We start from the raw sequence: 12,284 nt of genomic DNA on the forward strand, positions 1-12,284 counted from the left end.
AGCTGTACTGTATGTGCCACCAAGAAAAGAATCCCAGGAAAGACCCCTGGGTTACTGCAACCGGTGGCTGAACCTTCTCAATCATAGGAAGAAATAGCTATGGACTTTATAGTAGACCTACCCGACAGTAGAGGAAATACTGTCATTTGGACTGTGATAGACCTATTTTCAAAACAGGCTCACTTTATCGCCTGCAAAGGACTTCCATCGGCTCAACGCCTGACTAAGTTGTTCCTAAAACATATCTATCGACTACATGGCACCCCTAAGCGAATAATTTCAGACAGAGGGGTGCAGTTCACAGCGAAATTTTGGAGAAACTTTCTTAAATTAATAGGATCATCTCAAGGCCTATCAACTGCTTTTCACCCGGCTACTAACGGAGCTGCAGAATCTGCCAACAAAATGGCGGAACAATACCTTAGATGCTACGTCTCTTACCAACAAACAAACTGGACTGACCTCCTCCCTTTTGCAGAGGTGGCTTACAATAATTCAGTACATAGCAGCACCGGCTACACTCCTTTCCGTGTAGCCACAGGGAAAGAATTCAACCCTTAGTTACCCTCCGCTTCCCAGACTATTGATCATTGGATGAGGGGTTGGAAGAAGTTTGGAAAAATACAAAGGTGGCCTTAAAAAAGACTTTTGAGACCTACAAAAAGCAAGCTGACAAAAAGAGAGGTCCCCAAAGAACATTCCAAGTTGGGGAAAAGGTCTATTTGTCGACCAAATACTTACACCTTAAACTACCCAATAAGAAATTGGGGCCAAAATTCTTGGGGCCTTTCCCCATTGTGAAAATCATCAACCCGGTCACAGTAAAATTGAAACTACCCAGACTTTGGGGGAAAATTCACCCGGTGTTCCATTGTAGCATGCTGAAACCTTTTCGAACCTCCACTTTTAGACCTCCCCCTAAGAAAGCACCTGGACCCCTCATGGTAGCAGGTCAGACCCATTATGAAGTGAAACATATTCTTGACTCTTGAATCTTTAAGGGAAAATTGTAATACCTAGTACAATGGAAGGGATACCCATTGTCAAAAGTCATTTGGGTGAAATCTACTGATGTGAAAGCTGACAGACTTATCAAAAGGTTTTATGAGAAACACCCTAACAAACCAAAAGCCAGTTCCTAACTTGTGTTTTGTTTACAATACAGGATCTGTCCTTTTTGTAAGGGGGCCAGATGTCAACGCTGCTAACATCGAATGTTATTGCTTGACAAGAGATGAAGAAGTAGCCATTACATACGTTAAGTTGTGTATTGCTTTAAGAGATTTAGTTTAAGGTTGGGAGGGGGGACGAGTAGGATTGCACCTTTCAAGGCCATCTCTAATTAGAGAAGATAAGACCTTGGTGGGTTTTCTAACGGAAGGGAAACTGATTCTTTAAATTGGAGAATATGATTAATGACAACATTAGAAAGGTGGAGAATTGTGTTTTAATATATTGTGCAAGGGGTGGAGATTTCAGATTCCAGCTTCCTTTGAGCAAGCATTTGCCAGTGTATTAGGCTAATAAAGGACTTTTAAGGTAAATAATGTCTCAGAGTCACTGAAAAGCCCATACGTCGGAAACTTGACAGATACATTGGTTAACCATTTTTATTATTGAATGAATCACAACTGTTTGAGGTGTGCATTGCACTAAGCCATTAAGTTGGGATATCACTTCTAACTCAACCTCTTTACCTGCTGACAAGATGGATTTTCAATAATATGGAGAAGTTATGGTATTTATGTCAAATTTAGAAACTGCCATGTCCCTCACAGAGAAAAAAAATGTTACCAGAAGGCTCAAATTTTCAGCCAGTTTTACGCCCAGGGTTTTTTTCCCCCCATTCAATCCAATTCTTGGTGACTGACTGGATAAGTCCCTGCAGGTTTTTTTGGCAAAGTTTTTCAGAATGGGTTTACTATTGCCTCCCTCCAAGGTCTTAAGAGAAAGGGACTGGCCCAAGGTCACCTAGCTGGTTTTGTGCCTAAGGCAGGTCTAGAATATCACTCAATGGGGAATCCATTTAATCCTTGTATTTAACCACTTGCAATTTTTAAAATTGTTTGATCTCTACATCAGGCAAGTTAAGTTTTGTGTATCATCTAACTGTGATAGATTAACTTTATTTAAACGAGCATTTATATCTTCATTCAATACATTCTCTGATTTGCTATAGAATTCTAAATAAAATTTAAAAAGTGAGTTTAGATACATTACAGTTTTATACATTTCATCCTTTTCACATCTAATAATTGGAATTGCCCTGTTTCTTCTGCATTAAATGATTAGCCAAGATCTTACCAGGTTTTTGACTATGGATGTGAGGGCTATCTGGCTACGACACCTGTTATCCCATTGATCGAGAGAATTAATATCAATGAGCTGGTTAACTAAACAGGTACCTTTCCTTCCGTAATTGCTCCATGTGCGTTCATGTGCATCAGTGGAAGAAGATGACCACCCCAGAAAGAAAGAATGTACCAAGCTTTGATCAAGAATATTTGATAACTGTGCTCCCCTGCTGGAACCTCCAAACAAGCTGTCAAATACAGTAGTAAGGAAGTATGTGCAGGTAAATGAATGTTTGAGTTAAGTATGTTGTGTTTTCCAAGAAACATGACTAGGATTGTACAATCAGAATAGAAATCCTCTATCAATCTCTCAATAGACCTTTTCTTATAATAGCTTGTATTAATGTCAAGTCAAGAAGCTCTGACATCCCTTAGTGAGATAAATTCTATCACTACAGCATATTTGTCAGATATCAAAGCATGATTTTACAGAGTAAAGTGTCTACTCTTCCAATGTGATAAGTCCTAAATATATTACTTGATCTGATGATATAGTACTTTGTAGTACTTTTTTCACCCATCACATTCCTCTCAGACCTTATCAATAAGATGGTTCAAAATAGGTGGCATATTTTCTTACTATTTTGATATGTGAAAACACACAGACTTTAATCCCTAAAGAAGCTTTGCATAAATGTTCTTCCTATAGCAGATTCACTTCTCCAAAAAAATGGTATAGTCCAAACCCACCCAAAGTTTGGCTAGCTAGGTTATGAATAATTTCTAGATTAAAGCAATTTTGAAGACAGAAAACAATCTCTACTAACATGCCTTGTAATATTTTTTTCTGATCTCCTAAATTGCTATGGACTGTTAGCAAATATCTTTAATATATAACTGGATTTTGATAAGCAGACCATTATTAGAGATAAATTTAGAATTTGTCCACTACTTAAATTCACAAACACTGCAGAATTAAACTTGTTGATGTTGCTTTGTTTACATTATATAAAATGCTTTATCAAATTTAAGATTATTTTCCCTATAGAAATGTTTCATAGAATATTACTTTGTGATGCATATGTACTAGAATACTGGGATGTGTCCAGATATTTACAGTTGTGGAAGCTTACAACTTAAAATAAATACATTTTAAAACACATCTAAATAAATCAGGATTCTTTAGAAGAATGAAAGAATAGCTCCATACAGCTCCAGCATGAGAAACCTCTTACTATACTTTCCTATAAAATAATCTTCTTTTTCTCCTATAAAATAGTATATTAGGAAGAAAAGCTGAGAATTTGGCCAGAAATAAGCACATTTACTCAGTGTTGAAACACAGTCCCAATCATAAATCTGAACTAGGAATAATCCCAATATATTACATTATTCCAATAATGTTCTATTAAAAGAAAGGGGATGAGATCACTTTATCAGCTACAAAATTAGATTATAATAATATGAACTTCCGGAAGGAATCCTGAAAGTAAAAACACTAGTAGCTGCAAAACACTCCAATTTACAGCTATCAATCTATAATTTAGGTTCAGATACTTAGAGTCTTCTTTGTACTTCACGCTACAGATTTTGCTTTTGACTCTGCACACTTTTGTCCTTCAAGCACAGCATGTTCAAAGTAAGCAGAAGGAATTGATGCAATTTGGATTAAATTGTTTCTGTTAGGGGCTTCCCTGCCTTGGGCTGCTCACAGCTCCAAGTGAAAATTTGCATGCATAACACAGAGAGAAACATTCACACATAAAACCCAACCCTTGCAGCATCAAATATACTGTACCCAGTTTAGTCTTGTTTCTAATAGGGATAGCAATTAACTTCTAGGAAAAATAAAAGGTTATAAAAACAATATCCCCCTATCCCTCCCCTGTCTGTCCAAGCCATTAAATATTGACAATTTAACACTAGACTATAGAATAAAAACTTTATTGTCACTTTAAATGTACTCCAATCAGCATACATTAAAATGAAATTGTATTCAGTTCTCAAAAAATACCATAATGCATATACCCACATACATGACACAGAAAAACACCACAGTCTAGTTCAAATGTATACATATACATGGCGTAAAAACAAATCCTGAGAAATTACAAGACGGATGGCATAAGAAACAAAGCTGTTACAGAATCTAATAGTTCTGCTATAAATACTTCGAAACCTCCTCCCAGAGGGGAGCAACAGAAACAGACTGTGAAGTGGGTGTGTGGGTTCTCTAATAATGCATCGAGTTCTAAACACATAGCACTTATAAGCAGTATCCTGAATAATGGGAAGCGAGCTTTCCATAATCTTCTCAGCTATCCTTACCACTCTATGCATGGACCTTTTATCTTAGGCACTGTTACTACCAAACCAAACAGTGATGCAATTTGTTAAAACGCTCTCAATCGTGCCTCTGTAAAATGTGTCTAGGACAGAAGGAGAAAAAAGATGTGCTGTCCTCATCCAACACAAGAAATACAAACGCTGGTTTACATGTTTCACTAAAGATAACGTATGAAAAGACCAAGACAGATTATTAATTATCTGCACCTCCAGGTACTTAAAAGAGCCTTGGTGGAGCAGTGGGCTAATGCCTCCTTAAGTAACACCAGCTGCCTGCAATTAGTGCAGGTTCGCGTCCCACCAGGCTCAAGGTTGACTCAGCCTTCCATCCTTCCACGGTAGGTAAAATGAGGACCCAGATTGTTGGGGGCAATAAGCTGACTTTGTAATAATGCCGCTTGGGGTGTGTGTGTGAAAGCCCTAATAAGCAGGCATATACATAGAATGAAGGCTACTGCTAAGCTTGTAAGCCGCCCTGAGTCTTCGGAGAAGGGCGGGATATAAATGGAATTAAAATAAAATAAAAATAAAATAAAAATTAATACTATTGACCACCTCCACAACTGCAGCCCTGATACAAAGTGGAGTACGACTATTCAGACTCTTTCTAAAATCAACAGTGATCTCCTTTGTTTTATTAACATTCAAAATCAGGTTATTTTTATTGCACCAGTCCACCAAAGCCTTCACCTCCTCCCTATAAGAATTCTTATCATCCCGGATAAGACCCACCACTGCCTTGTCATCCGCATACTTCACAATATGGTTTGTAGCAGACTTGGCACAGCAGTCATCAAGGTGAATAATAACGGACTCAAAACACAGCCCTGTGGGGAATCTGTACTCAAAAAGATGAATTGGAAACTTTCCTTCCAACTCACACAAACTGAGGCCTATCAATATAAGCCTTTCTTTAACCTAGTGCTCTCCAGGTGCGTTAGATGCACTGGTCATCTTACAAAAAAATAGGTCCCATTTTTAAAAATCTATTTGGTGTGTTTGATTTTTATCCGGCCTTTATTACTGTTTATAAATAACTCAAAGTGACTAACACCAACTAAAAATAACTATAGAAATAGCACTTAGATTTATATACCGCTTCACAGTGCTTTACTCCTTCCTTCTCCTATTTTCTTCACAACCACCACCCTGTCAGTTGAGTTGGGCTGAAAGTCCAAAAGCCCAGTCACCTAGCCGATTTTGATGCCTAAATCAGGACTGGAAGTCACAGTCTCCCAGTTCCCAGGCCAGCACCTTAACCAATATACCAAGGTGGCTCTATTCAACACTTGAGATATTTACTAAGAAAGTGCTTTCTAACATGTGGTGAAATATTTGAAGACTCAAGTTTCAAAAGAAATATTTACATACATATTTAAGCCACATATGTAAAACCCACAGCATTAAGATACATACACACAAAATTGAAAAGCTGGCCATTTTTCTTTCAAATTTGACACTTAGGTTAATTTAGCATAGTGAAACTAAATAAATACTCTGAATTAGGAAGTACATACTGTGATAAATAAAACAATGCAATATATGATATGAAACCATTTAATCTGAATCTTTCTACATGCAGAATTCCCTCTCTATATATTCATATAGATATTCATATCCAAAGTAAGGCCATCATTAGTTGTATTACATGGTGTGTTTTTTTCCAAAAGGTGGAGAATAAAGAACAAATCATTATAGTCCAAAAGATCTCTCTGGAAGGTCTAAGTATTACAGAATCAGGGTCTCAGTGTGTGTCAATTTCCATTTTCTCAAAGCCACACACAAGACACGTTCATAAACATTCTTCCATCATCTCCTCATTTCCAAACCCCATTATTTCTAAAGAGATCTGATTGGCTAAGAGGATTGGGAACATGATATGCTGCTTTTCACTCCTGCCAACTCTAATCTCTTTCCACAGTGCAACAGCTCACCACCACACATCTTTAATGGACTCTGCAAAATGAGCTTTGGGGCTACCTTACCAGTACACGGCAAGTAGACGACAAAAATGACCCTAAGAAAGGCCAGTTGTTGCGGATAGGTAAGAAAGGAAAACAACTCCATCCCCACCCCTCGAAAATAAAGACTTCTAAAGTTTGCATTGTCACTGTCTCCTTATTTTTTTCTCCTTGCTTCTGTTGAATGGATATAAAACTGCAAAATTACTACCACAGAACCTGATCTATTTCACTGGCAATTATGTTGGCAGATAACAGCATATTTAGTGAGGGTGCCTCATGCTAACTTTGTCAGCCAGACTCTTTCCTTCTTCTCTCCTCCAATTGTTGTCCATTATCAGCCAGCAAGGCAACAGTGCAAAACTCCACCCTTAAAAACAATTCTCGCCAGGTTCCTGCAAAATCGTCCCCCTGAATCGGCGGGATGGGGCGGGAAGGAATCCCACTGGCGCTAGTGTGGCGAACCACTCCTGAGGCAGGCAAATATGGGAAGTCGTGTCACGGCTACATGGTATTGGTGGCGAAGAACTGCTGGCTTTGGGATGGGGAAGCTGATGATGATTTGCATCGAGACAGAGAAATCCCCGATCTTCGTTTTCTTTCTCCTTCTTGCTGTGTATTTGCCGTACTCTGTTCACGGGTCTTTTAGCTGGTCGGAGAACACACGTTATCCCAGGGGAAAAGCCAGAGAGTGAGCTAGCAAAGGCATTTGCCAGCAAGCCAAGTTTTCCAGCATCGCCAGGGATTTACAGTAACAATGCCAAGAGTAAATGAAGAGGCTGGGAAAAATAAGGACGGGGAAGTAACGAAAAGAGATGGAAGAAGGAAATTACGGCAAAGAACTATATTACCGTCAGAAACAAAAGAACGCACAGAAATACTCTCGGAGAAAGAAAAAAAAATGTGGATGAAGCAAAAAGCCAGAGAAAGAAAAGCAATGATTTTTCCCCCTCCACACACAGCCCCCCCCCCGTTTGGGTTGGTACAAGTGAGTAGGGGGAGGAATGGAACGTACCAATAACGTTTACGGGGGGAAGAAAAAGACATTGTGACATCTCCGAGATGTCCAGCTTCCCAGGAGGCGCTACGTCATCCAGACTGGGGACAGCTCCTTAGGGAATGGCCTTCAAGAAGGGAGAAGCTTCGCGCGCCGTGGCTCAGCGCGCATGGGGAAAAGTCTGCCTTTCCTCCGCCCCCCCTTCTCTGGCAGGCGGGGTGGTGTGTCCCGTTCCTTTGGAGGGAGGGGCGGCGGGGGCGGCGCCTTCCCTCACAGTGACACACGGACCCGGCGCAGGGAAGAGGAGAGGGAGGCTGTAGTCAGTGGGAGCGCTGGGGAGTCGTAGCGGCGGCGGTTGGGAGTAGCTCCTAGCCTCCAGCATGGCCGGGTCCATAGAGACGGCCGCTCCGCCCGGCCGCGAGTTAGCCTCCTCTTCCCCGTTGCCCCGGCATTGTTGCTGCTGCCGCCGCCGAACCATGCCTGCCTTACCCGGCTTGCTGTCGTTGGGTTTGCTCCTCTCCCGCGTCTGCTGCGGTGAGTAGCGCAAAAACTTTTTTTTTTTTCCGGGAAGGGGGCGTCGGTTCGCCGGACCAAACCAGTTTCCTCCCGAAGTCCGTCTCGACGTGGAGGCCGAAGGGGCTTGTTGTTGGGAGCGGAGTGGCGGGCGAGACTTCGGCGAAACTTTTCTTTGCCCGCTCCGCCAGCGAAGTTTTCGGTCGGAAAAGGGGGCGGCGGTGAGGCGAGAAGAAAAGCCCTCACTTCTTCAGAAAGGGCCGAGAAGAATAGCGCGCTCCCGCTCGCCCTCTCCCCATTTCCGAAGGCGTTTCGTCCCTGCGTTAATATTTCACCCACATGTAAATGCAGCGGCGGAGGGGGGGGGGGGACGACGGGGGTCTCGTACGGAGCCGGCCGCTCCGGGCTGCTTCTGGGCTGGACCGGCCCTGGCATTCGCGAGTGCGGGCGGAGAGCTCGCGAATCCAGGGGAGGGGAAGGGAGGAGGGGGGAGAAACCAGGTGGGAAGAAGGGGGTGCGTGTGCGTGAGAAAAGAGTTTGCCTGCTCGGCTTTTCTCTTCAGTCTGACTCCCAGCCTGAAGCTGCGAAACTTGGCTAATGCAGGCTGCATCACTTTGCGGACTAGAGACTAACCAGGATCCGAGCTGTTGCTGATCAACATTTGTGACTGTCGCGCCGTGAGCGTCTCTCTCTCTCGGTAGGCGTCTTCTTTCCGGCGGCGATTTGGTAGGAGCTGTTGGCGAGAGCGTCGAAGCCTGCAATTCTTTCCTTTAGAGACTGTGTGTGTGTGTGTGTGTGTACGCGTTCGTGTGTGTCTGCCTCAGGCTTCCGTTTCTATAAGAAGCGCGCCTCCGGGCGGGCGGGGGGCGAAGTGTGTGTGTGTGTGTGTGTGTCCCGCTGCCTTGTTATGGTTTGTTGTCGGCGCTGTTGCTGGGAGTTAGAGCTCGTAGGGATTCCACCTTGTCACTTGGAGCCGCCGCCGAGACCGTTACGTCCAGCATTCTGGGAGGACCGTGACGGGCAGGGCTAGCTGGAAGCTGCATTTGCTGTCTCTGCTGATGAGGGAGGGTAGCTTTAATGGGGGGTGGGGGACAGGCGGATGTCAGTATATAGCTGGACTCCGCCCTTTTCAGGACATTCCATTCCGGATTCCCTACCTTTCTCGGGATTGGGCGGGAGACAGGAGGAAAAAAAAACCCTCACTAACTGATTAGGATTGGCAAATAACTAGCTTGATGTTTGTTAGCAGGTGCTGAAGCCGACGCGGCTGTGTAGGACTTTCGAGTTCATCCTTTCAGAATCTTTTTAGTCTTAAATATAACTCCTTAGATTTTATCAGTGGTGGAAAAGCAGGTATTGGTACTTTCGAGAACTCAAAAAGAGTGAAGACCTAGCCAAACAATAAACATTAAAATACCCTAAATCTACTTTGGAAGGATTAAAGGTGGATTTGTGTGAAGTAATTGCAGAAAACAGCATGTTGAAGATTATTGAACTTGTGTAGTACTAATGCTGTCTTATCTGATCTTCTGCGAGCTTAATCAAAAGTAAATACTGCTGAGTTTGTTTCCGGCGAGCAAGAATGGAATTGCAAATTAATTTTCTAGTCGTCTGTAGCTGGAATATGAAGGACAAAGGATAGTTCCTAGTTCTCTGTGTTATTCCTACTCTGCCATAGAGTTGTGGTATGAAAAGGAGGATAACATCCTATAGTGAATACTTTGGGTAAGCTTAGGCATATGAAGACTACTACCACAAGAGTTAAATGGCTGCATCATTCTAGTTCAAAAGGTGAGGAGTGAGCATACTGATTTCACATCATGCTTTAATACTGTAATAGTGATTGTGACTTGTGATTGAAACACATATTTTGAATGGAAATAACATAGTCCTTCACAGTGCTTTTTTCGTAAAAGAAAAAGGTGCCGGAACTCACACATGTCGTACAACCCGCCTTGCCTACCCTACAAGGTTCCATCCAAAAAAGGTGCCGGAACTCCATTCTGAGCGTTCTATGAGAAAAAAAGCCCTGGTCCTTCATATGATAGAAAGCTAATCTGGTTTTTTAAATCATTGCTTACTTATGCCTCTTGAGTTTTCCAAGAGTATGTTTTACTAGTTAAAATATGTTGAGGTTTGACAGGATGATTTGATATTGGAAAAAGCTTAAGACAGAAGAATAATCAAGCTGAATACATCCTTAGAAAATGGTCAATGTACACAAATTTATTATTTATGAGACTAAGAAAGCTTTTCTTGAATTTATTTGAAGTTGGGGAAAAATATTATATTTAACACAACATAAAGAAAAAAACAAGTCATTACGCTTTTGTATGCTATACTCAAACAGGTTTTAATCCATTTCATGGCTTATTTTGTGTAAGCTGAGATCAATACAGCTGAACTCATTGTGTGATTTACAAAGTTAATTCCACCTCCACTCTGCTGGGATATCTTTAGAAGAAGAATCAGAATGAATTCAATAGAACATAATTTAAAATACATTTGGATAACATTTTTAAACGTTGATAAGTTAACAGGAGTTATGTTTGACATTAAATTTGTTGTGGCATGGAGTAAAGCAAGGATATCCTTAACATTGTGTTTGTAATGAATAAATAATCCCACAGTTGCCATATATATCCTTTATTTTGTAGTTTTCTTCAGAACATAAGAAGTCTTTCAACATTCAGTAGTTATTAAATTTTATTAAGTGTTTCAGACCTGTTTTAAGGCTAGTAAGCAGTCTATTGTCATTCCAGGACTCCTGAAATTTGCCTCAGTTTCTGGAAATGATTTTTTTAGCTCTTTGCTTACTTTATTCTAGCAAGATTTTCATAATACAAGCAGTAAATTGGCAGTCAGTTGTGCTTTGTTTATAAGTGCATATAACTAGCTTATAGCTAACCACCATAAAAAGCAGTTTATTATGAAAAAGTATGAAGCTGACATATTTCTCAGCTTTATTCATCTTGTTTTTTTTCTACAAGAGTATTACATGAGACTTGATCAAAACACTTGTTGAACTCCAAATAATGTTATGTTAATTATTTTATCAAGTAAAACAAAATTTGCATGTCACCAAGAGACAAAAATGAATTTTGAGGTAAATTTGTTGCAGAATTCCTATTCAAAAATGAAATTTATATGAAGTGATTTGCCTAGGCAAGGATTAAGTTAGAATGTGTGAGTGATATGATATGCTGCTTTATTATTTGATTTGAATAAACCTAGAGTAAGTTGTTTAGGATATGCTATCCATAGGAGAGCTGACCTATGCAGGCCTTTCTACTGCTGCTGCTGAGTCATCTAAGAGTGACATAGTTTGGAGTCATATCTGTACTTAACAGTTCATAGCAGAGGTCCCCAACCTTTTGGGCACTGGGGACCGGTGCCATGGAGAAAGGTTTTTCCACGGACCAGAAGGGGTGTGATTTTGAACACTACCTGCATCCCGAGGATGGACTTTGCTTGTTTGTGCAGCTCACTTGTTGGTATGCTGCGGACCAGTGCCGGTCCACGGACCGGGAGTTAGGGACCCCTGGTTTATAGGATGCCTCATAATTGAAGGGCATTTAGGCGCTAACAGGGATTGTGACTTAGGGTTCTAGTTATTGGGCTTCTTGGCTCCTGGAAAATTCCCGAAAGCAATAAAGCTGCCAAAAGGTAAGAATTTTTTGAGTTGGGATAACTGACCTTTATTCACATGCATACTTTAATAGTTATTATATGCAATTAGGGGATTATACGCTACTATTTATATAAGCCATTGCTGCTCCTCTGAAATAATTAGGTTAAATTGTAGTTGACCTTCTATACCATTTGAAATACTTGACAATCTGTGTATACATTTTATAGAAAATGTATGGCATGTTTAATTTATAGAAAACAAAATGGATAGATAGAATTATGTTTTGTGCAAAGATGGTAATCCAAGTTATTTGCTGAATGTGATAAGAGCAACATGAAAATAAAGTATACTTGAGAATAAATAGAAAGCTGTGTTAAAGACACAGCATGAACCAGAGTAAACAATACATGATGACTTAATCGTTTAATGTATGTATGGATACACATACAAGAACGCTTGTTATGATATTAGAGATATGTTGGTTGAGGATGTAAATGTGAGGATTTTTGTCTCTAGATAGGTTATGCTGGCTGAAAATCCAA

General features: G+C 40.8%; 1 protein-coding gene across 1 annotated transcript in view; it reads left to right on the plus strand.

Moving 5' to 3' along the window:
• Positions 1-7,707: 7,707 nt before the first annotated feature.
• Positions 7,708-12,284, plus strand: part of NECTIN3 (nectin cell adhesion molecule 3) — a 52,345-nt gene continuing 47,768 nt past the window's right edge. Inside the window, exon 1 of the mRNA XM_083361373.1 lies at positions 7,708-8,132. Within this exon, the coding sequence (XP_083217499.1) occupies positions 7,979-8,132 (154 nt within the window). The 5' untranslated portion in view covers positions 7,708-7,978. The remainder of the gene's footprint in view (positions 8,133-12,284) is intronic.

The sequence above is a fragment of the Vipera ursinii genome (genome assembly GCF_947247035.1).
Source record: "Vipera ursinii genome assembly, chromosome: 4".
Lineage (NCBI taxonomy): Eukaryota > Metazoa > Chordata > Lepidosauria > Squamata > Viperidae > Vipera > Vipera ursinii.